General features: G+C 44.9%; 1 protein-coding gene across 5 annotated transcripts in view; it reads right to left on the reverse strand.

Annotated features, from left to right (window-relative positions):
* Nucleotides 1–25,963, reverse strand: part of arhgap44a (Rho GTPase activating protein 44a) — a 93,484-nt gene that overhangs the window by 18,933 nt on the left and 48,588 nt on the right. For all 5 annotated transcript variants that reach the window (XM_042342541.1, XM_042342540.1, XM_042342543.1 and 2 more), the window contains exons 7-16: nucleotides 14,749–14,866; nucleotides 11,937–12,005; nucleotides 9,759–9,840; nucleotides 9,043–9,170; nucleotides 8,264–8,375; nucleotides 6,643–6,724; nucleotides 5,962–6,042; nucleotides 5,243–5,356; nucleotides 3,736–3,827; nucleotides 2,782–2,962 (exon numbers count right to left, since the gene is read on the reverse strand). In XM_042342541.1, coding sequence (XP_042198475.1) covers nucleotides 2,782–2,962; nucleotides 3,736–3,827; nucleotides 5,243–5,356; nucleotides 5,962–6,042; nucleotides 6,643–6,724; nucleotides 8,264–8,375; nucleotides 9,043–9,170; nucleotides 9,759–9,840; nucleotides 11,937–12,005; nucleotides 14,749–14,866 — 1,059 coding nt within the window. The remainder of the gene's footprint in view (nucleotides 1–2,781; nucleotides 2,963–3,735; nucleotides 3,828–5,242; nucleotides 5,357–5,961; nucleotides 6,043–6,642; nucleotides 6,725–8,263; nucleotides 8,376–9,042; nucleotides 9,171–9,758; nucleotides 9,841–11,936; nucleotides 12,006–14,748; nucleotides 14,867–25,963) is intronic.

Raw genomic sequence — 25,963 nt, forward strand, 5'->3', positions numbered from 1 at the left:
TACAGCTAAAAATATTCAGTTAACAGGAATGGAAACCAATTGGACACCAAGAATGCGCAGCAAAACAGGTACAGGAATGAAGCGTGAGCAAAGGAGAAATGAAGGAGAGGCCAGTGTGAGAAGGGTGAGCATTCCACATCACAACACAAGCGGCAGAGAGCAGCTTACTGTACAATAAACTTCACAAAGTCAGGGTGGTGAGAATTCAAAGAGGTGAAGCAAATACTCCAAACAGCACAGGGGAGAAAGGAAATAAAGAGGAATAAACACCAGCACACGACAGCGTATCGTGTGGTCCCGGAACAAACTGAGTACTGCTTCGGCCGGCTAGAGGATCCCAATTTCATGCTTTGAATAATATTTAACATTGACAGTAAATATCGATAAGCTAACCTCAAGGGAACCAAACTGGGCAGTTTTGCTACGAAGCAGAATATTTTGTGTGTAGTAACTCCCAGGACAGGCCTATAACCTCATTTTACACTAATGTGGTTCACTGCAAGGTTCACTCTGCCTCACAACTAATGCAGTCAATATACATTTTACCCCCGTAAAACACATCTTCTGCATTAACAATTTGCAGAAATCTTGGCAGAATTGTGCTCCTGTTCTTCTAATGGCCAGAATAGATATGTGGAGGTCAAAGGAGAATTAGCGTTCGGGACACAGTGTAAAGAGTCAGCCTCGAGGGTCGCACTGTGCAGAAGCAACACAAAGTGGAGAAGGCAGATTCATCCAATATATAAACAATGGGGCACACTTGCAGACATAATTCATCCCCAGCACACTGACCCATCATCAGGGCCAATAGAAAATCGCAGAAACGTTTGTCCAAAATGCTGGGAAATTTGACGAATTTTACAGAGAAAATGCGGAGGTTGGTTGTTGCTGCTGAGGGGTACATTTTTTCGTTTTGATAAAAGCTAAACTTGAAAAAATAACAGATATTACGATTGTTGCAAAACAAAAGTATTTATGTTTTCTTTCACAAAAATTGGGTGGCCCTCTCAGGTGTGGGGGTGGGGGTTGGGGGGGTGGAATTAGCCTTGGCTGAAAAACTCCAGGAGGTCACCACTTCCTGCCTCTCGGGGCCTGCCACCATACCCAGACACACACTCACAAACACAGACTCACACACACACTCACAGTGACAGACACTCAGAGAGAGACACACACACTCAAACATAGAGTGAGAGACACACACACACACACACACACACACACACAGAAAGACAGACACAGAAACTCAGACACACACCATAGACACATAGAGACAGACACGCTCAGACACAGAGAGAAGAGTAACACAGACAATCTCACCAGCAGGACCTCTGGGTGAGAGAAGCCCATTTACCGCTCGCGTTGCACCTCGCATGCCTGCCTGAGCCGCTCTGCCCAGAGCAGCGGCGTCGAGCAAAAAGCCTGAGGCAGTGCGAGAGGCTGGGGCCGAGCACACTGTGTTTGAAGTGGAATCAATTGAAACCAACAGGCCAACAACTAACTTTTATTGAAATTCTAGATGGTAAAGAAAGAATCAACTTGCACTTTTATATTGCCTCGTAGCGGAGGGGGGCTGTTTGTCTCGGATTCCGCAGAAAAATTGCGGACACATTTTTCTATTGGCCCAGCCCATCACTCACATTACCATACTCACTCACATCCACCTCTCTGCATACTCACAAAGACACTAGTACACCAGCCTTCATATTTACACACACTCACGCTTCCACACTCACTCACCCTCTCCATGCTCAGACACACACACACACACACATTGATAATCTTCAGACACATAATAATCCTTGCATATGATATATAGCGTCTTATCACATTTTCAAGACTCTCAAAGCGCTTCACAGAATACACTGTAAAGTCTGGGCGAAATGTGGCAGTCAATTGCGCTCAGCAGTGTTCACAAACAGCTGTGGATTGAGTGACCAAATTACTATTTTTAAAAAACTGATGTGATTATTACCCCTGGAAAAACGATCCACCAATCGACTAACAACCAGGTTCCTACTTATTGCTAGGTTATCAGAGGAGTATGGAATAAGGAAACTCACTTGACAGTTTGCCCTAGCCCAGGAATCGAACCCAGGTTCTCTAGCGTGTGAGATGAGTGCTCTAACCGCTAAGTTACAGAACTCTACATACAATTATTGAACACAATTTATATTTCTATCATGCTTTTCACATTCAGAAGATGTCTCTAAGCGCTTGATTTGTATACTCACAGCTGAATACATTCACAGATCCACTCAAACATTCACACTCAAATATTCACATACTCACATGTGCATCCACAAACAAACAAACACAGGTTATCGACAGCTGATGTAAGATAGGCAGGATCAGGGCCAGTAATGGAGGCTTGTGCACTATTAGCACGGGCTGGTGTGCAGCCACATTGCACATTGCGGACGGGAATAGCAGCAGCTAATTCAAGCAGTTACCAAACTAAAGAGGGTTATTTGTGCCATGAGCTACATTAAAAACAAAGATTAAAAAAAATCTGGATTCAGTTCTATTCCTCAAATCTGAATTTGTTTTCCACCAAACATCTAAAATAAAAAGCCCTCTATGATCTAAACATCTCTAATCACTGAGACATACTTTGTTTCTGAGTCTATTGAAGCTCTGCTTCTTATTCGTTCCCCACTTTAGTAATTGCCTTGTACATCGTTTCACTCCAGTTCTTGCAGAAACTATAAAACAATCTAATTTGTCGATTCGCAGCTGCTGGAGGAATGAGATGAGACAAGCGGAAGTTGCGGTACACACCCATCCTTCTTGTAAAACTCCAGCATCATGTTGTCCGTGGCGACACTGAGGGGCCTTCGGGCCTGGTCGTGCTGCTTCCTTTCAGAGTGATCCATGTCCGGGGAAGGCATGGAGTTGTAGTTGGCGTTGTGGTTGGTGTGCACTGGGCTCCCATAACATCCAGTCACGTTAAATTCAATATCTGCTTCACAAGAAACATGGCTCACAGAACGTTCAATGTACAATGTACTTTCAATTCCTTTTGAAAGTTATTATTTAATCTGCTTCCACCACCCTTTCAGGCTGTGCTTTCCACACCGTAACAACTCACTGCGTAAAAAGTGAGACATTGGAAAATCAAAGATATTAATGGGCTGTGCTGCTTTTTAAAAAAAAATCTTTCCTTTTTACTGTGTGTATTCTGCACTGATCGGGTGCTGAGGAAAGAAAGCCTAGATCTTGTGAACATCATTTACCAGATCAATTGCTGTCCACCTGCATTCAGACTAAACCTCTTCCCACTTGGCCCTAATAATACTTTAAACTCAGCTCTCCATTCTCCCAGGAGCATTGTATAGAGATCACCCTCAATTGATCAGTGCGAATGTTCCATTTCCACTCATCACCATGCCATCGAACGGGTCCATTCATATTCACAGCACACTGACTCTAACTATCACTCGGGTTGAGAATGTGCTCCAAATCATTTTATAGGGGATCCTTATAGCCAGCAAGGAGAGTTGATGCCCCTCCATCCTCTCAGCATGGGCTGGCTCTAAACCCAGGACTCAGAGGTGAGAGACTGGGCTGGCCAGGAGCCTGAATTATTACTTTGGAGGAAAGTAAAGAGTTAGAAAATGTGGACCCTGGCTCCCTATCGCTCACAGAAAATTTGTAGTTAAAATCTGCATACAAGAAGTCAGTGGGGAGGAAGTGTGCAGATCAACCATGAGGAATACACTTAAACACACTTACCTCCTGGGAAGAACCAATCGGCATTCTGAATTATGGGTTCAATGATTCCCACAATCTGTATGGAGACCGTTGTCATCATTTCAGTCATAGACCTACACGAGGAAAAGAACAAATTGCAGCATCTGAATGATCTGCACAACACTGAATTTTAGAAATGAAAACACAAGAGAAAGCAATTCGGGCCACAAAACCTAAGACAGTGCCAGAAAATCCACTGACATCAGAGTCCAACTGCCACCCACCCCCACATCAATCAGTGTGGGGGAGGGGAGTAAACATCACAAGTCATGGGGGAAGGGGAGCAGACTTTACATAGTGTGATGGGGAGGGGAGCAGGGCTAAAGAGAAGAAACACAGTAAAATACAATCTAAATTCTATATCTGATCCAGTCACTGCTGATGCCCACAGAGTGTGCTTGAGTATGTGACCAGAGTGAGTGAGTGGGACAATTTTCTTTGGGCTACATACCAGTGACTGTAACACAACAACAAGATTACATTTGTATAGCGCCTTTCACGACGAGAGGACATCCGAAGGCGCTGGACAGAGATAGCATTTCAGACCCGAGCTGGGGTCGGGAGGTGAGGGGGGGTGGTGATGGCATGGTCGAAGAAGAGGGTCTTGAGGCGGGACTTGAAGGAGGCTAAGGAGGGGGTGAGTGGAGTGACTGGGGGATGGAATTGCAGAGGTTGGGGGCAGAGTGGCTGAAGGCTCTCCCGCCAATGATGGGGCGGGTGGGTCGGGGGATGTGGAGCAGGCCAGAGCCAGCTGAGCGGAAGGAACGGGCGGGTTGGTGGGGGGGTTAGGTCGCAGAGGTAGGGTGGGGTGAGGCCATGGAGGGCTTTGTATGTGAAGACCAGGATTTTGAACTGGATCCTCTGAAGGATAGGGAGCCAGTGGAGTCGGGCGAGAGTGGAGGAGATGGGATAACGGAGTTTGGTGTGGGAGAGGACACGGGCTTCAGAGTTCTGGATTGTCTGCAGCCTGTGGAGGGAGGAGGTGGGAAGGCTGATAAGCAGGGCGTTTGTATAGTTGAGCCTGGAGGTGCTGAAGGCATGAACAAGAGTTTCAGCGGCCTGAGGGGTGAGGTAGTGGTGGAGTTGGGCGATGTTATGGAGGTGAGGGAAGGCAGAGCGGGTCATGACTTGAATGTGGGGGATAAAAGACAGTTGAGGGTCGAATAAGACACCCAGGTTCCTGACTGGCTTGGTGACTTGTAGTGTGCAACCATGGAGGTTGATGTTGCCAGAGCCTGAGGTGCTGAGGCGCTGGCGCGAGCTAATCAGGAGGGCCTCAGTCTTGTTCACATTCAGCTGTAGGAAATTTGCTCATAGGTACCCATAACTTGAGACTGTATCCCCAGCTGGGATCAGTGAGTGTGTCTGTTGCACAGAGCAGTGACTGTAGTATAAGGTAGTAGCTGTAAGTTTATAAAACGGTATGCCCAGATTAATTTCTAGGTTTAATTAGAAGCAGCAAGTTGGCTTTGTGGGCAGCACATCTTACCCCTCAGTTGCACTCCAGAGGAGGTTGGGTCCCAGCACTATTGCCATGTTGCCCGGCGTCATCTTGTTTGCATCTTGATATTCCGTGAGCTTGGCTAAAAATTTTATCAGGTATCTGTAGAAGAATGGCAATTCAAAGAGGGATTATTTCAAATTAATTTTGTAACTGTTACCCTTACTGCCCCTCAATTGTCCTTTCAATTAGTGTGAGAGGGAAAGGCCAGCATTATCCTGGATATTGCACTTGGTCCTATTTTTCCATCGATACAGTAGAGATTCGAGAACAGGAGGGGATGAAGTTTAAGATCAATTTATGACTCTGTGGGATGTTGCTGTGCGTAAATTGTCTGCTGACAAATGCACAATCATTACACTTGTCAGCAATTAGCTGTGAAGTGCTTTGATATTACAGGCTCTACATCAATTGCAAAGATTATTACTACCACAATGTGAAGTAGTAACAAGGAGGTGGATAACTAGTGCGGTACTAGCGCCAGGACTCCTGGCTCCCCCACCCTGGCCCAGATATGACATTACATCAGGCAGACAGTCAATATATCTAATCACCTACTCCGATAGGTTTTCCTTCAATAGCACCAGTTTTGGAAATCGCAATTCCCTCCCCACATTCAATTACCTATTTCACGGCTAAGTAGAAAAAGCATTGAAATAAATTGTAATAATTACATACAATACAGGCTTGGAGCTCGCCTGACTAACCTGAAATTGTTGTAATTTGCCATGGGCAGCTTCTCACATGCGTTCCATAGAGCCTGTAACCTCTTGTCAGGGTCCTGGATGCTGGTCATTTAAAACAGAAAGAGAAACAGAGCGACTTGCACACCCCATCGGTATAGCACCACTTCCCAAAATGTGCCTGTACTTTAGCTGGGAGGGGTTTGGAGTTAATAAAAATGCACTGACTGGAAATCAACCGATAAATTACTTGCTCATCTCATCATTTTGTTGATGTGAGTGTGCTGTTGTGAAAGTGTGTGTGTGTGTTTGTGAGAATGCTTATGTGCATAAATATCCATTTCTGTCCTGTGTCCATTAAGTTTCCCTGGGACAATTGACTCCAACAGGGAATTTCAGGTGTCAAGCTGGATCCTCTTACCCCTAGCAGTGTCACTTGCTGCCACATAAACTTACTGCCATCAGTAAGAAGACAACTAATACTCAGCAATACTATCCGAAGTAACAATGATTACCCCCAAGTAAAAATCACTGCTCTGCGTAAGAATATAACTACTCTACTACAATCAGTATTAATACAATTCCTATCCCCATTAACGAGGCAAATACTACAATTGCTACAAAAGCATTGTCCTAATCACCATACTGACACTGAGTGGCCTTGAAATGCTTATGGAAGGAAAGAGCTTGTTAATAAATACTTACTTTGATGCTTGTATCCACTCCTCATACAATTCAAAAGTCATCAAAGGCTCTGGCAGCTCTCGGAGATACGACTTAAGAGCTCCTAATGAAATGAAGACAAACTTCCATTTAACTAATGCAGCAAGGATTTAGCGTGGATATGGCAACAGGTGGAAGGGAGTGGATTGCTGCAGTAACTGGATAGCACTGCAGAACACCCGCAAAGACTATCTGCCAATGACAGAACGTGTAAAGACATCCCCAGTGCAGCACGGCACACAGACAGCATGGTTCCAGGATTGTTCGCTCGCTGGTTTGTGCTGAGTTAACTGATTGCAGCTGTTTCCCTCCCTCCCCTCTTTCAAGGTACGCCTCAAAACTTAAGCCTACAATTGGCCTAAGTATAGCTGGGTTAAAGAGGGGAATAGAATCAGTCAGGGTTCCAGCTCTTGATTTCATGGAGGAAGGAAGGGAGAAAATTAGCAACTAGAAACCTTGCTTTAAATGTTAAAAATCAATTTCCTGAATAACACAGTACGTACAAGGCACAGAGGTAAACAACAGAAACAGCAATAGTCAAACCATCCTCCCTATAAATATAAACGGATAAAATGTTTTCAAATATAATGTTATGCACCGGCCAGGGGTACTTCAAAGGAATTTGATTGAAATTCAGCCTTATTTCATCAAATTAATTTCCAAGGAAATCAACAACAACAATAAACTTGCAAGAAACATTCATTAAATAAAACCTAACTGCTTAAACTGAGGAGCAGTCTGAATATCGCACAGTTTTTGACGCCTGTTCAACATGACATCGGAAACAGAATCAAAACAAGTTTTAAAAGTTAATAATTTATCCACAAATATTTTGAGCTGTATAAGTGACACCAGCTATATAATTGTTTAGTGTAGTGAGTCAGGGTTTCACTTTACCTCCCACAATAATAATTAGGATCGAAAACACAGTGAGTAATGTCAGATATGTGCTGTTAAACACGTGGCTAAAGTTTCCTTGGCTCCAGGTGTCAGTCAGTGAATGGGTTTGCTGGGTCTCTGAGCTGTGACTCAGGTTAATCACAATATATATTTCATATATTTTGCTATTGCATTAAAATTCCTTTTAAGTACTCTGTGAGCCGATCACCCCACATCCTTGCTCATCTCCACTGGCTTCCCATCTACCAGAGGACCAAGTTCAATATTCTTGTTCTCACATTTAAATTCCTCTGTGGTCTCACCCACCCTTACCCTCTTTCACTCAAACCAACTTGGCTATTCCATTTGCTCGGCTGACACTGGCCTACTCCACACAACAGGTGGGCTGTCAGCTACTTGGCTCCCGCATTCTGGAACTCCATTCCCAGGTTCCTCCAATTTGTTCCCTTCCTCCCCTCTTTCAAGGTACGCCTCAAAACTTATCTCTTTGACTGCACCTATGGTCAACTTTCACCTCCTCCCCATCAGCTCCTCCTGACGTGAAAGGCGCTCTATAAATGCAATCTTGTTGTTGTTGTCAGCCAGAAAATGGCAAGCTCTTTGTGATATTCTCCGGATGTGAAAGGCTCTGAGACGCTACCCTGTGTGGAGGGCGCTACATAAGTGCAAGTTGTTGTTGTCGGACTTGTGCTCTGGTACATACCTGCTACAGCATGCGGGTCTACTGAATACTCTTGCACATCCAGCACGCCACAGTCAAGAGAGGCCTTCAGCTTCTTCAGCTTGGAAGCTGAGGCTGCCACCCTGAACAGGCCCTACAGAGTAGACGCTAGTCAGTGTCGATCACACAGCATCACACAGTTCAGTCAATCACAGGCTTTCCAGCAATCTCAATCCCCCCAAGCAGATACTTGGTTCTCAGCAATGGTACAATGCATTATTCTAGCCACACAGTGACTGTGAGAGGCAACACTCTCCCAAAAAGTTTTGCAGCAGCTGGGGGAACGAACAACTAATTAACCTGTGTTGCCTGAACAGAGAAGGCTTTAGCAATAAGGTTACCGTGTTATTGTGGGGAAGAAGATTTTTATAATGAGGATAATTTGGTGATTAAGTAGTAAGATATGGAGGAAATTGATCAGTGATTTCACAGCCTGACAGAACAACTGTCATCACTTTATCCTGGTTAATGTTTTGCAAAGTCCCCACGCTGCTATGTTATTACCATAATTAATTTTATACAGACACTGAGTTTGACCATCCTAATTATCTGCAAAGGTTCAAGTTGATAAATTCTATTTTCCCCCACCATAGATGCCATTCCCCCTAGATAGAGGAAGCTATTGCTACCAGTGATGAACATCTTTCCCTGTCCAAAGCCTCCCCCATCCCCCACTGCCACAGTGAGGTTGCTTTGCTAAGAGCTCTGATAGTTGCTAGACATTCTCTGAGGTAACCCGACCAATGAAGGAAATATGTTACCTCTTCCTGCATCCCGCACTCTAGTAGCATTGTCACACAGGCCTCCACCGGGAAAGCAATGTCCCGTCCGCTCACTGTCAGATGCTCCTCCAGTGATTTACCAAACGAGGGCTTCTCTATCCAGGCCTCTTCAGCAGGAGATAAAAGCAGCTATGTTTTATAATGATTACCCTTAATAATCGTAAATAATCCTTGCATTTGATATTGTGGCCATATTGCCGATAATGTGCCAAAGCACTTTAAAGTTTCCTTAAAGCATCGTGTCTGTGTAATTTGGAAGTGGACAAGGCAGCCAATTTGTGCGCAGCAATGTCCCACAAACAGCCATGAAGTGAGTGATCGAGTTTATCAGTGGGATTGTTGGTCAGGATACGGAGAGAAACTCTTCTCTTTTAAAACAATGTCATGGGACTGAACAAAAAGGTGGTTTAACGTTTCATCCAAAGAACAATGCAGTGCTCCCCAAGTACTGCACTGGAGTGTCAATTAGAGTCTGTGAGACCAAATAGACAGAGACGAGATAGATGTTATGGAACAGCTGCAAACATTAGGGTTTGGAATTGTTTGACTGCGTATAAAGTAATCATGTCTGTGCGACCACTAGCTGTTTTTCTAATCACCTTTATTTTATTTTTAAAAACATGCCCACCCCACCCACCTCCCTCCCGCTTCCGTACAGAAACGTTCCACATTTCTAAATCAGGAGCAGGTCTTACCTTGCTGGGCTTTGATTTGTGGCAGTATGCTCTGTAACAGTAACAGGGACTTTCTGTGGTATTCCGCTTGTACTTCTATTAACTGGGAAAACACGATTTACAATCAGATTAGGTGCCAAAGAAAAAGTTATTGAAACTTCCATCCGTAACTTGCATTAGGTGTCTGTTCATTAGACTCGCTGTTATTTGACAACCCAAAGTCTGATACACTGAAACAAATGCTGGCCCTGACCCACCAGCATATGCTGAAGTGGAGAAGACTTGTTTGAAATCTGAAGACTTGATGAAGAAGGGTGTGGACCAGGGAATGGCTGAGATTGCAGAGGTTGGCAAACATCATTCCCCATAATGGTGGAGGCAGTGTTACACTGTGGGGAGGAATTGTTACATTATGGCTGGTTCCCCAGTTGACTACAGGTTTTCCCATCAGCAGTGGATGAACAGCAGCAAGTGGTGAATAATGGTGCTTGGATCATGAATTTTATGCAATGGGAGAAACAGGTAACAGGTTTTCTGAGTTAAGATTCTGTGGTGGGCCAGGCAACTGTGCTATCAGCAGCCACTGATAGACTCAGATCTGATGATGGTTTTGTTGCAACATTAAGAAGCGATAGGAAGGAGATTAATACGTCACTGTTACACTGAATTCTGGTCAATTTGCCAGACGTACTCTGTGATATCAGGCGATTGAGTTGTGGGTGGGGGAGGAGGCTTTCAGTTTGGAAAAGTCAGATGAAAGGTGATCAACCACTGGTACTGATTTTACCTGCATCAGTATTTGGGGAAGACTTAATGGCAGCCATGAACGAAACCATGAATGGTTTCAAGTGTCATTCAGTCAAAGAACCCAAGAGGATCAAATTGGGAGATAAGACTCCTGAGGAGGAAAGAAGGACGAGTTGGTGGGAGCGCAGCCGAGGCCAGAGCGTGGGGAGGAGGGAAGGTGTGGAAGTGTGTCCGTCAGTGGTGTGACTCTGCGGCACTACTGAGATCCCATGGGAGTCACAGATATTCTCTCTGCCCCTGAAACAGGCTCAGCCCAAGTCAACACTAACATGATTCCTCATCAGCTAATTGTCAGCACTTTTTACTGCAGTGACAGTTACATGTAGACGAGGCAGAGCCCATCAATTTTTTTAAAAGCGAAAAAGATGCTTGAACAAGAATCTTATTCAAGGCTATGGAGTACGAGCAGGGATTAGATTATGTGGTTCGTGTGGAGAAAAACACCGGCATAGACTTAATGATCTGAATGGCCTGATTCAGTGTTGTAACATTCTAGGATTGCATGGGGAGTATTTGGTACATTTGCCAACGCTGGTGTCTGCTCAACAACTGCACGTGCTATTACTGAGAAGCTTTGAGCAGTTTACAGGAATCATCTGAACCCTAGATTGAGTTTTTTTATATAACAATATATATTGTGTAAATCCACTGAGTGGTTAGCGGGTTTTGGGTCCAGGTAGTGCAGTGGGGATGGGAGCTTCATGCTGTAACAGTCACAGTGAGGGGTGTACACAACAGGGAATGATGCAATCAGTATGTAATGGAACAAAATTATAGGGCACTAATTGAAACCTATGAAGTGTTGGTGAACGTACTGGATTGCTTATGAGCTGGATCCTAGTCTAACTCTAATTTTAAGTGAGTAACTTGTTAATCTGCTTCTTTGTGGAGGAGTTGGTAGGGTGAAGGCACCAGGAACCTAGCAGATTTATTTTGCTATTGACAGTGGGGAGCTATCGGGGTATATTGCACATCACAGGTGGCAGAGTTCAACAGAACTGTACTTAATAAGCGACAACGATCTATTCTGCAACTGATGCTGAAGGATTGCCTTGCAGACACAGACAGGGTTTTACACAAGGAAGACACCCACAATAAGAGGCACAAATTATGTACTTAGCAGGCATTGAGGGAGGTGAAGGCAGTGTGATTTGACTGCCTGAAATGATGATCGGGTTGAAGTATGTGATCAGTGCCATCTGAAAGTAAAATGTTCTGTTGTGAGAATTTAATTTAACAGGAGAATTTAAGCAAACAGGAGAACAACTTAAACATATAAATAATGAGGTTGATGAGTTCAGATCAGAGGAACTGGAAATAAAACATAACGTTTGCACCCCTGCTATCGGGAGTCTGATTTTTGTAAGAATCCTTATATTCAATAGTACTCACTGTCTGAAAATAATTTGCATAGTCTATTTCTTTGGCCACAAAACTGTACATATCCGCTGCCAGCTGATCCTGTAGTTGACAGAAAAATGGAAATGTGTTAGTGAGTTACACAACGCCAAGTTTAAATTCAATTTGGTTTTGTCTTTGCCATGAAACAAATTATTTCTCATAAACCATGGTGTTTTCTCACCAACTTCGTCACCTCCTATTTAATCTTGTTTGGGAAGCTACCGAGGGCTGATTTGGAATGTGTTTTAAATATAGAAGCAGGACCTGAAAGAGTGCATTTAACTTGCTCCTGGAAGTTGCTGAGTTTCAGAAAGAATGTCACCAGTGATCGGAAAGTAACACCTTGCTGTTTTCTGACATCACAGGACAGTGAGTTGTGGGGTCTGCTGTTACAGTGAGACTACTGCCCTCACAGCTAGCTACTGAACCAATGCAGTGTGAACAGCCTGTGTCTCCTGAGTGACTCCAGCTGAAAAACATAGACAATTCAGAACCACTTCCCCAGCAAAGGTCACTTTCCCTCAGTTGATAAACTAAGTGCCTGTGAGCAAGTAACCTTAGCTCTCTGTCTGGCTTCATTACCATAAGATCCTCCAATTTAATACTTCAAAAGCCCCAATTTAGCCGGCCTCTCATCATACGTCTCGGATCTGGTGCCATCCAAGTGAATTTGTGCTGCAGCCTGCCCATCTCTAACATCCTTCAAGTGTCTGAGACTCAGCAACTTTTAAACTCGTACCTTTTGGGAGACAGACATTGGCGATTAGTGGGCACGAGACTGGGAGCTGAGATTGGCAGTGTCAGACTTCTCCCTCAATAGCCTTGGCATTCGCTTGTTATGGAAGTACTTAAGAAATCATTTGAACGTCCCCATTTAGTATTTGGTGTATAAAGGATGCTCCGACAAGGTGAAGTTTAACATCAACAAAAACAGCTCATCAAACCTTCTCTTAACTTTGCAAATGCTGTATTATACTTGGGATTTGTATTAAATTGCTACTACCTATCATTTAGTGATAAGAGAGATTTGTTTGTTTATGTGTTATTTCAAACCAGTGAAGCTATCTCACGATAGGTTGACTAAAGGTGGCAAACAGACACAACACAGGAAGCAGACCTAGGAACAACACAGGACACAGCAACACATCTAATCTCTTCATGGTCATCACTTCACACAGTATTTTTGTCAGCTCTGGATTCAACTGTGAGAGTAATCTGTGTTGACCGTGCATGTGAGAGCACAAGGTTTGCTACGCACTCCATTCCCTCTGGGGAGTGAATGCAAATTACCTAGAACGCTATCTCTAGTTGTATGCCCATGAGTTGACCCTAAACAAAGGCACCTCTCTGTTTGGAGCGGACACTCATGGGTATGTAACATGCAACGCCTCTATGAAGAGGGTTAACACTGAGTTTGCTAAAAGGTGATCTGACCGTGTGCTCTGTGACTGCAGTTTAATACGATTCTGCTTTGCGTTCAGTGTTTTGAGCATTGGCCCAACACCATCAACACCTACTTAGAGGGAAGTAGGTGTTTTAATACTGATCGCAGCACTTTATAAGGATGCAAGGACAAGCTATTTTTCCTGCCACTTTGATATCAATTCCAGTGATGTTTTTCAGAAAGACGGTGTCAGGCTTTCAGAAAGCTGCTTGGTGAAATATGTCAGTCGCCCATCTTGGCTGCTCCAGAAACAAGAAGGACTGTTGGTCTCTGGCAGACAAACTGACCTCTGACTGTTGGTGCAGATGACTGATCCACACTTGTAATTACGAGCAGCCTGACTGCTGAAACTGCTATTTGTCACGGGTTTGGAGTCCGCTTTCCTGGTGGAATCAGTGGAGTGCAAATCTGGGTTGAGCAGCGTGACTTGGACACGAATAACTACAGAGATCAGCATGAGTTGGTCAACTCACTGGAACATGAATACAGAATTGGGTGATCAACCCAGAAATAAATCAACCTCCTCCACCTTGTCATCGAGAGCACAGATTCCCAGACCAGGTATCAGGTTGTGAACATGCTCCAGCTAATGTGTTGAGGAACAGAAGTACGCATCTGGCTTTCTGTTACAGTGCTTCACTGGAAACAGGATGTTAATTGGCTCAGTCAGATGGGTATGAGATACGACTTGAAACTGGTCACTTTCCCGCTGCTGTATACACAGGAACTGTGTGTATTTGTCTGAAACCCTCTCTTCCTTAAAACCCTCTCTTAAATAACTTCTGCAAAGCCGTGGTCAAATAGGACTCTGGCTTCTTGCAATCACACAGTGCAGAAATAACGGGAGTGACAGGCTACAAACTCTAGACGATAAGCAGGGAAACTCTGAAATGCAGACAAGACTAAACTGTGTACATTAGAAACAATAAATGGGGTTTGGGTTAACGTTGTGGTGGACACTGGGATTCAAATGAAGGTTTGCAGCTAACAAGGTAGTTACAATGGCCGTTGTGTTGAAGAACCATACTCCCGCGCTCATTTATTCTTCCCAATCACTGCTCATGTAACCAGTGTCTGGGCCAATATCAGATGAATAGTGCAGCATTGGGCTTTACCTGACTGGCAATTATTCTCCGAAAATAACTGAGTGGTTAGTGGATGATCTCATCTCCTGTGCAGTGGAAAAATAGCGGAGGTACATTTTACCTGACTATCTAAACAGTGCTTAAGCTTTGTGTATATGTTGACTGTGTGCAGAATTGTGTACAGATGGTTATAGTGTGTAGAAGTTTATGTGTGTATAGCAGGCATAAGTGTGTTCAGGTGTGTGGATTGTTAATGTTCAATAATACTGGGTACCCTGCAGATCTCAACTCTGTTCGCGGCTTCCTCCATCTCTTCCCTGAGTGCGTCAGCTTTGGCACCGGACGACTGCAGGTTGCTTGACAACCCAGACGACTTTGAAGACTGTTGCCACCTGATTGGACCAAAGGAAGCCATTAGAGCAATGTCTAAATGGGTAAAACTGCATAGTGCAGAGCAACACAAAGAACTATGAGTAACAGAGTGACACGAAGATCGCTGAGGAAGGCATAGCAACACAAACACAGAGTAATGCCCAGTACCTCAGCAATTACAGGACTGTAAGACCTGCTGTTTCTTATTGCCACATTCCCAGCTGATTGAGGCCAATTTCATCACAAACCATTTGCAACTGGAATAACATCACATGTTTCTTTAAACAGATCATCCATTTTCCACTAGCATCAGACGTCCTACAGAACGTCACGCGGATGCATAACACTCACTCAGATCACGTCCAAACAGTGAGTTGATTTCAATGTATACTCATACACAGTAAATTCTACTCGGTTATCCATCCATGCCCCAATGTTAAGAGTGCAACTACTATGGCTTAATCGCTGATCATTGTTCATTTACAGTTGTTGACTGGAACGCACACATGTCAATAAATGTGCTTCATCAGCCTTTACAAACTGCTGCTTGGTCTCTGAACACCAGACTGAGCAGTATTTTACCTCCTCCACCTCAGGCTAAGCCTTTAGAGCCAGGACGTCTAAATCCACTTTGCTCCCGGCAGCATAAACTCAGCATTGAACGAATTAGTAAGGCAGCACTGAAAGTTTAATGTACAATACTGTACGGATTTGTAACCCAGTATCATAGTGGCTGATAACACAGCAAGAAGGAGGTTAATAACACAGCATTGGGAGGGTGTAAAACGCAGCACTGAAGGGCTTAGCAGTACTGCTTTGAAAGGGTTAATAGTAATGCACCAAAGGAGTTAATAGTGCTGCATTGAGAGGTTAACATTGGCACACTGACTACCTATTTCTATGTAGGAACATTTTGAAGTTTGGTTCTTGCTTGAGGCCGTTCACTTTGCATCTGGTGCCCAGTTCTGCAACACAATTTGAATCAAATAACCGGCTTACAGTTACATTATCTATGCCTCTGAGCATTTCAACATGGGTCACATCCCCTCTCAACCTTCTTATTGCCAATGAAAACAGGTTTAGTCTGTTCTATTCCAGGTACCACAGACCTACGCCAGTCAGAACAACTTAAAAAGAAAATAAATGCGAGATCAATTTCAAAACAAAGAAGAGAATTCTGCACATAGAGATAAATAAATTGAAGTGCTTCGAGATGTCTTGAAGACATTGGGGTAGAAGGGTGACCGAAGGCACGGTCGAAGAAGAGCGTCTTGAGACAGGTCTTGAAGGAGGCAAGGAATTACTGCCTGATACTCAGAGCAATTACTACCTGAAGCTCAATGCCCTGAAATTCACTGTGATTAAGTGCAGGAGGGCAAGGCTGTTAGTGCACATCCCTTGAGGTTGTTCGGCTGTGAGCCCAACTGCAGAATGGTCACAACTTTGCCATTCTTTAACACTGAACTTGTGCCTAAAATTTAAATTGATTTCATCTTTTGCCTTTATGTCCCTGAATTGCTGGTTAATTTGTAACCTCTGTCGTGGCTTGTGGTCTCTCCTGTGCAATGAGTAGACACTGCAAACCAGCCCTTACTCTGATTGGGGATCGAACCTAACATGAGAAGCAGGAGAGTTGAATGCCAAGTCCCTCTAAAGAAACAAAAGAATAATAAAAATTGGTCATTTTCAATCCACGACTGTTTGTGGGACATTGCTGTGCGCAATTGGTTCAAACCCCATGTCAGCACTTTGAATTTACATTGTCTCGGCTGAAATTACAATACAGTGTGGGGAGTATGTACATTGCTGGAAATGCCGTCAAGGTCCTGCCTGCCTGTTCAGATGGACATTAAAGATTCCATGTCACTGCTCAAAACTAGAAGGGAGTGGCCAGAGATCCCCAGATAAAATTGACATTTACTTCATGTTTATGACACATTATTGTGGACAAATTGGCTGTATTTTCACCTACAAAATACAGTCACTATACGTTGCAGTAAATCCTGTGAAGTGCTTGGAGACAGCCTCCGGATGTGACCAGCGCTATATCAAGTGCAAGGATTATTATAATTTTTTAATGCAACCCAAGGTAGAAGAAATTACTAAATTACCTCTTATAGGAAAGCACCGAGTTATCAATGACCTGGGAAAGATTCCAATGTGTTTTAGGGAGACTTTCATTGGGAGTGGCTAAACAAAATCTTGAAACTTTATAAGCCAACTGCGCAGGAGTTCTCCTTCAGGCTGCTGAATTTCATTATATCACAGCGCACAGCTAGTGACAGAATGAGTCCAACTCATTCCCCAAAGTCTTCTCAGCAATGATGGAATAAGTCATTGTCTGGGTGAGGCGCTGGGCCAAGCCTTTGGCAATACAACCTGCAAGGGAATTAAGTGAGCGTGTAAACCTAATAGTCGAACGGAAATCCAATGCTTGCTCACTCAATCCTGCATTAGGCAATATTTGGGTAAGGTTTACAGTGTTTCATAACGCATTCCTGATGTTAATTAACCTGATAATCGCATTTTGAAACGTCAAACTTTACCCAATTGTTTCACATTTCAATTCCACCAGCCTCCCTTAGCCACGAATATTTGTCTGTCTACAATTGGCTGGCCTCTTTCCAGGCACAGGAGTGGTCTCACAAGTCACCAGACTATGTTGAAAGATCAACACTTTCACCCTATATCCACGCTTTGATGAAAATAGTCCACGTACTGCTACTATTAACAGCAAATACATTCACCACAAAACCACCATTCCTTGAGGGAAAAGTGGCTAAGAGAAGGCAGTTGAGTGGAACGTCGATAAATATAGGCTGCAGTAACCCACTCACACACCATCCATGTGAGCTCAGGCTGAAATCTATACCGGAACTCCAGTGCAGTACTGGAGGAAACATTGCATTACCTGAGGCGCCATCCTCTAGGTGAGATGTTAAACCGAGGTCCCACCTGACAATTCAAGTGGACTTTAAAGATCCCATGACACAATTTGAAAAGAGAAGGAATTTTCTCCCAGTGCCCTGACCACCAATCCTCCAGAAAAATTGGCTATTCATAGGGGATCTTGCTGTTTGGAAATTGGCTACAACATTCAGTCATTATACTATGTCGCAATTACCTGTGAAGGTTTTTTGAGATGTTTCAACATCACAAACACTATATCGAAAGGAAGGGTTTTTAACAAATAGTCTCACATATGAACAACTTGCATTTATAAAGTGCTTTTTAAATAAAAATCTCAAAGCATTTTACAAAAGTGACTGAACAGATGTTAAGCAATGAAATAAGTTCTTAATCGTGCAACTTTGTTAAGCACAAAATGTTTTACATTTCTCTGGTTGTTGAGTGGTCACTTAGGAGTCTGAAGCTGCTTTTCCAAATAAGAACACTCACTTGCTAGCAGAAAGCTGGGCACTGCGGTCTGTTTCTTAATTGCTCCGCGCTTCTGAGATGCCTGAACCTATTCAGACATTAGGTTTGCACTTACCCTAGATGACACTATTTCAGCAGTCTACCTGAAGCCAGATGTTAGCAACATGAATGTGCAAAGGTTGACTCAAAATGCTTTAGAATTTTGATATGGAAGCACCAAGCATCGAGAGTTATGGATCTTGATCAAAAGCACACTGCAAAAGATACTTGTTATCAGCGTTTTCATGTCAGGAAAAGGGTAAGGAAGTGAGACAAAGAGGCTTTAAATTAGAAGAGAAATCCAGAGAGCAGGAGAACAGTGGTTGGCCACCAACGATAGGATGGAAAGGGATGAGCAATTAGCACAACAATTGAAAAGGGTTACGTTTTGTGTTGGAATTAACTCTATCCCCAACTGAGCTTATCCTTGTGACTGGAAGTCCTCATTCAGGGGTCAACTTTACAGAATTTTTAAATTAAGAATTCCAAGTGTGGACATGTGGTAACTGAAAGTACTTTCCACAGATCATGCCACCTCTAGGGAACCTAGCACCCTCCAAAATACACCGAGTAGTGTTCTACAGTCGTCATCACAGGCTTCCAGATTTCTTGATTTAGAAATCCCAAGAAGCTGTACTGCAAAATTCATTCCTAAATCTCGATTTGGTCTGTCTGTAGCTGCTCCTCTTCCAGAATTGGCAGACTTTATCCGGCTTGACGATGGTATAGAATCCTTGCATGTTGATGGAATAGCACTGTTTCTGATTGGATTTGTCACTGGGGTTGTAATGAGCACAAGAGCACAGTCAGTGACCCAGTGTGCCTTCGCATGCTCTTTTATCTGTGGGAATCCAGCAACGTGTTGAACTGTTGCAGCCTCTGCAGCTGCAGATTCCTATTGATGTACATACAAATGGCTGCCAAGCAAAACACTGCTCATTTCCTCCTTAATGCAATGTGATACAGCCGCCTATTAGTGACTGGAAATCCCCAGTCAGGGCATTGGTGGTTCTTGCTCATGGACTGTCACTGCTCAGTCAGGGCTGCTCCGATGAGTCAGCCCAGCTCACTCACTCTCTTACAATACCTGCTGCTTTTAAAAACCACAGGGAAGTTTCTTTACTCCACTTGCCTGTTTACCTGGCATTAAGTAGGAACCCAGTTGATAGTCGAATGGCGGATCACTTTCCGGGGGTAATAATCCCTCAAACCATGACTGTGGGACACTGCTGAGCGTAATTGGCTGCCGCGTTTGCCCTCAATATACACAGTCAATCTACTTTCCAGTATATTCTGTCAAGCCCTTCGAGACATCTCAATGACATGATAATGCACTATATCAAATACAAGGATTATTATTACTATATCCTCCTGATATCTTCAACAGTTTCTCCTCCATTGGGGGTGGCAATGCAAAGCTCTTCATCATCACTGAACTACAACAGCTTTCTTGTCTAAATCTAATTTATTGAGTTTTTTTACCCCTAGTCTTTTATTCAATACATTTACTTGCACAGAAAACAATGCTATCAAACGAACAGACCAATACTCAATTCCGAATAAACACAGGAAAAGCCACTGCAGGAGGAGGTTTTGTCAGAAAAACATGAGACAGACAGATGGAGAAGGGATTTAAGATGTTACTTTCTTTAGAAAAGTTCAGACTGTTCAGCAGCAGCTTTATTTGGTCTGTTTTTTAAACAAAACAGAACAAGGCTTTGCGATCGTCTCAATGGAACTTTGAAGTGACAAGATTGCTGATCTGAGGTTCTAATTACACAGCGGATGTTATTACAGAATAAAAGGTATCTGTGTAAACATGCTGTGACTGTGTTAGTGATTCACCCATCAGGATGCTTCTGATAGTTTGTTCAAGAAAGCAGAGGCTTCAGGAATTATTACTATAAATGTGCTTGATTGGAAGGATTTAGACTCAGGTCACTTAACTTGACAGCAATTACCTAGGAAGCACGTTAAAAAGTTTCAATGTTATAGGTCACTTCCCGCCTGCCGTGCATCCACTCTAAGCAAAGGTGTTTCTTGCACATATTATGCTTGTGCAGCCTGCAAGCAGTGATGTAATGATGGCTTGACCTGTTAGTCTGGCATTTATAACAGTAGGCTGAACGGCCTTACTCTGTACTGTAAATTTGTATGGTTCTATAAGGACCATCTTTTAACCATCGCCTCCAAAACTCTAACCTTCACAAGCTCCAGTACATTCAGAACTTCACATTTGAAGTCTCTTCCACACTTGGTTCGGTCCAAACCTTGCCAGGTTCTACAAGTTTCCTATCCCTCAGATTTCTGTGCTGACATCCAAATCCCTCTAGGTCCTCATCCCTTCTAGCCCTATTGCAAAATCTCCTCCAGCCCCCACTTCCTCACCCATTGCCTTCACTCCAAATTCTCCATTTGATGACCTCCCTCATACTCTCTGCCCCATCAGCAGTCGAACTTTCAGCATCCCTTCGAAACACCTACCTCTTTGACCACACCTTTCGTCTCCTACCCCTTACCCCTCTCCTATGCTCAGTGAAATGTTCTTCTATGCAAAAAAGCACTATTTAAATGCAAGCTGCTGCTGTTGTAAAATGATGCACTTTCCAAGCATAACTGTCGTCATGGTTAGGTATTAACCAAAGTAACACTGATCTGATCCAGGATTTTAACACTTTGCATGATCATGGTACATCTTTTCACTATAAGTAAATTCATGACAGCAGATGTTTCACTGGAATAGGAATTTCACTATACAAGGAGTGTCACAATAACAGTAGCACCATTATATCAGTCCAATCTATGCTCCTTTAGAGTAATAATTCAAACAATGGGGTAAGTTAACACAGACTTTTCTTTCTTAAAAAACAAATCCGCATTAGTGCAGATCAGAGATGCTATCACTTGACTAGATCCTGTGGCACTTTTGCCCTGTCCTGCTCCAGGCATGCATGAAATACAATTTACTGGACCACAACCTGGACCACAATCCACAATTTGCTAAACAGTATTGGCATTTGAGCCGTACCCAGGAGCACAAGAATAGCAGAGATTTCTATTCTGTACTTGTTTGACCTTCAGACTGTTAGTCAGCACTGTAAAAATGGCATCAAAACCTTGCGTTTGTCCTGGGTTGTTCTATAGGGTCATGAAAAGTCTTGTTACATATAATATGTTTACCTGACCAGGTTAACGTTACACACCGCCTGGTCCACACATTACAACTACAGGTCTTGACCAAGCAGGCGGAGTGTAAAATGTAGCGTGTTGGGCAGGAGAACAAACACAGCCACAATCTTCAGGGGCACAAATTGCCATTCATGTTGCAACGTTTTTAGAGGGTAATGAGAATATGGATCAGACAGACAATCAGGGAGGGAGGGAGGGAAGATAGTTAGGCAGGTAGTGAATTGAGGGTATTAAGGAATATGGAGAAAAGTGTTGAAATGGGATTATAATATAAAAAGCCATGAAATAATAGTGAGCAGACTCAATCCTCCTGATCCTATGCTTCTGTTGTTATAATATAATCCTTGCATCTGATAGCGTCTTATCACGTCTTCGAAACTTCTCAAAGTGCTTCACAGCATATACTGAAAAGTGAATTGACTGTATATTTTGTAGGTGAAACGAGGCAGCCAATTGCACACAGCAGTGCTCCACAGTCTTGGATTCAGTGACCAAATTATTATTATTTATTTAATTTTTGGAAGGGATTATTTCCCCCGGAAAAGCGATCTGCCAATCAACTAACAAATGGGTTCCTATTTACTGCTAGGTGAAGAGGTGTGTGGAGCAAGGAAACTTGCCCATCATTTTGCCCTGCTGGGAATGGAACCTAGGTCCTCTCGCTTGCAAGGTGAATCCGCTAACCATTAACAACAACAGGAATACATTTGTATAGCGCCTTTCATGTCGGGAGAACGTCCCAAGGCGCTGGACAGTGTACAGCATTTCAGACCCGAGCTGGGGTCAGGGAGCGAGAAGGGAGGGGAGGGGAAGGGGGGTGACCGATGGCATGGTCGAAGAGGAAGGAAGAGCAGGACTTGAAGGAGGCTAAGGAGGGGACGAGGCAGAGTAATTGGGGGATGGAATTCCAGAGGTTGTGGGCAGAGTGGCTGAAGGCTCTCCCGCCAATGGTGGGGCGGGGGACGTGGAGAAGGCTGGAGCCGGCTGAGCAGAGGAAGCGGGTGGGTAGGGGGTTAGGTGGTCGCAGAGGTAGGGTGGGGGAGGCCACGTAGGGCTTCTTATCCTCTGAAGGATAGAGAGCCAATGGAGTCGGGCGAGAATGAGTGAGATGAGGATCGTGGAGTTTGGTGCGGGCGAGGACACGGGCTTCAGAGTTCTGGATTATCTGCAGCCTGTGGGGGAGGAGTTGGGAAGGCCGACAAGCAGGGCGTTTGCATAGTCGAGCCCGGAGGTGATGAAGGCATGAACAAGAGTTTCAGCGGCCTGAGGGGTGAAGTAGTGGTGGAGTCGGGCGATGTTACAGAGATGAGGGAAGGCAGAGTGGGTCATGGTTTGGATGTGGGGAAGAAAAGACATTTGAGGGTCGAACAAGACACCTAGTTTCCTGACTGGCTTGGTGAATTGAAGTGTGCAACCATGGAGGTTGATGCTGCCAGAGCCTGAGGTACAGAGGCGCTGGCGCGAGTCAATCAGGAGGGCCTCAGTCTTGTTCACATTCAACTGTAGGAAATTTGCCCTCATCCAGGACTTGATGTCCGACAGGCAGTCTGTCAGGACAGCAGTGGTCCTGGAGATGACGTTGAAGACAGAAAGGTAGAATTGGGTGTTACTTGCCTACATATGGAAGTTGACCCCATGATGATGTCACCAAGGGGGAGCATGTAGACATTAAAGAGGAGAGGGCCAAGGTCAGAGCCCTGGGGAATGCCAGACGTGACAGTGCGGGGGCTGGAGGAGAAACCGTTAGAGGCAACAAAGTGGAGATGATGAGAGAGATAGGATTCGATCCAGGCAAGGGTGGTCCCCGAAGATTAAGTAAAGAGAGAGGCGGTGTAGGAGGATGGAGTGGTCGACAGTGGGGCGGCAGAGAGGTCGAGGAGGAAAGGAGGCAGAGGGAGCCCTGATCACAGATGTTCAGAATGTCATTAGTAATTTTGACCAGGGCTGTTTTCGTGCTATGGGCAGCACAGAAGCTGGATGTGAGGAGTTCTAAGAGGGAATGGCGAGAAAGAAAGGAGCGGAGCTGGGATGCAACGACTTGTTCGAGGACCTTGGAGCGGAATGGGAAGTTAGAGATGGGGCGGTAACTGGAGAGTAAGGATGGGCCCAGGGAAGGTTTTTTCTCAGGATGGGGGTGATGACGGTTATTTTTAGCGGGATGGGCACCGGTGGACAAGGAGAGGTTGATTATGTTGGGCAGGAGAGGGGCCAGAAGGTGGAGCTGGGAGATGAGGAGGGAGGTGGGGATGGGATCGAGGGAGCAGATGATGGGTTTAAGTTTGGGAATGATGGCGGTGAGGGAGGAGGGAGAGATAGGGTTGAAGGAGTATAGGGGAGGATGGGTGGGGTGTGGGTCATGAGGGAGAGGTGATGTGGGGGCGGCAGACAGGGCAGAGGTGGCTGAACGTATCCCCTCAGTTTTGGATTCAAGGAAGTCTAGCATCTCCTCACAGTTGGAGTTTGAGGAGAGGATGGGTGAGGCGTGGGAAGGTGGACGGAGGAGATGGTTTGTGTTGGAAAAGAGAAGCCTGAGGTTGTCCTTTGCCTCCAAGATAACCTTGGAGTAGAAGGAGGATTTGGCGGAGGCAAGAGTGCAGGGGTAGGTCTTTGTATGATGAAGCCAAATCTGCCGATAGTCCGTTAGTTTGGATTTGGTCCAGGCGCGTTCGGCAGCTCGCACTTGTGCCTTGAGGGAACAGAGATGGCTGGTGTACCAGGGGGATTTACGGGAGTATGAGGCAGTTCGGGAGGTGAGGGGGGCAAGGAAGTCTAGAATGGAGAGGGAGTTGTGGAGAAAAGAGAGCAAGGAGGGTAGATCGGTCAGTGAGGGCCAGAGGGGTAGGAGTTCAGACGACTCCAGGGCAGTGGAGAGGAAAAGGGAAGACATTTTTTTCCACGGACATTATGTGATGGTGGAGGGTTGAGAAGGGGGAAGGGGTACGTACGGAGGTAATGAAGGGAGACGAAGTGGTGGTCCGAAATGACTTTGTCGGTGATGGTGATGTCCGAGATGGTGAGGGCACGGGTGATCACCAGATCAAGAGGATGGCCACGGTTGTGGGTGGGGGAGTGGATATGGAGGGAGAGGTTAAGGGAAGAGAGGAGGGAAGAGAAGTCAGCAGAGGTAGAAAAGGAGGGAGTGAACTGGAGGCTGAAATCGCTTAGATTAGGAGGCGTGCAGAGCAGAGGGAAGATAGGAGGGTGGAGATGTCCGAAAGGAAGGTGGGGAAGGCTTGGGGGGACGGTAAACAAGGAGAATTTTGAGGGAAAGCCTGGAGGGGTGGTAGAGGGTAAGGTGTTCAAAGGAGGGGAAGGTTCTGGAAGAGTAAGTGGAAAGGCCAAGGGGGGACCGGGAGATGAGAGCCACACCATCTCCACGGCGATTAGGCCATGGAGTTTGGTGAGAGGTGTAACCCGGAGGTGTGGCCTCGACTAGTGGGAAGCTGTCGCCTGGGGTGACCCAGGTTTCAGTGAGGGCGAGGGTGTCAATGTTTTCCTCGACGGTGAGGTCATGGATTGAGAGGAACTGGTTGATTAATAAGCGGATGTTCTGCAGACCGATGTGGAGGGGCAGTTAGTGGTGGGAGTGTGGGGGAGATGAGGGGGGGGAAGGTGGTGGGCAGATGGGTTGGGTGGGAATGTGGGTGAAGGAGGAAAGGTTGGCTCCCGTGAGTGAGGGCCGGTGGGCCTTGCGGCGAGAGTGGGGGAAGGGGCAGTCAGGGTGGGTGCTGTATGACAGCCGACGGCGTCTACCACGGTGGGCATGATGGAGAATGTGAAGGGAGGAGCAGCATGAAGCCGTGGGGGGGTCGGGAAGGGATAGGAGTCGTGGCAGGTGGAGGGAGAGAAGGGTTGAGTGGGAGTAGTGGAGGGAAGGGGACGGGGTCGGAAACATCATGGGGAAGCAGCACGGATAGCAGCTAAGCTACAGGTCTCCTCCACACATCAACTGCCAGCATCGTCAATGTATAGCCAGCTTTGAGCTGAGCTCACAAGATTATTTCAGGTTGCATGTTGTACCTAATCTCAATTACCAAATGCAACATTTTTTTAAGTGTCCCACTGCAAGATTCTGGATTGTAAGATTCCGAGGGAAGGAATAAAGTGATCATACAGCAGAAAAGTCACGGCGAAAATCATCGCATTCATATTTAATTCAGACATGTTGAGCGGCAACAGTGAACCTAAAAATGGTGACAGCCACAAGCTTCCTGGGCTTGTTCCACCCAGGAGCCTGGGGACATGAGCTGACATAGATCACAATGTGTTCCTATCACTTAAAGCACAGGCTCCATCCTCTGCAGCATTTGCTACTTACATCTTTCAGTTTGTCTGTGTTTGCTATTCTGATTGAAAATAATCCAAAATAGAACGTCAGCTATTTTACAATATTTGAACATTTTAAACATTAACAAAAGATTACATTGAGGCTTTTTTCTAAACTGGTCTTTACAGGTTTCATTTGAAGCATTTCCTTTTGCGCAATCACAAGTCTATCAGTATTCAAAGAA

The sequence above is a fragment of the Callorhinchus milii genome, unplaced genomic scaffold (genome assembly GCF_018977255.1).
Source record: "Callorhinchus milii isolate IMCB2004 unplaced genomic scaffold, IMCB_Cmil_1.0 Scaffold20, whole genome shotgun sequence".
In the NCBI taxonomy this organism is placed as follows: domain Eukaryota; kingdom Metazoa; phylum Chordata; class Chondrichthyes; order Chimaeriformes; family Callorhinchidae; genus Callorhinchus; species Callorhinchus milii.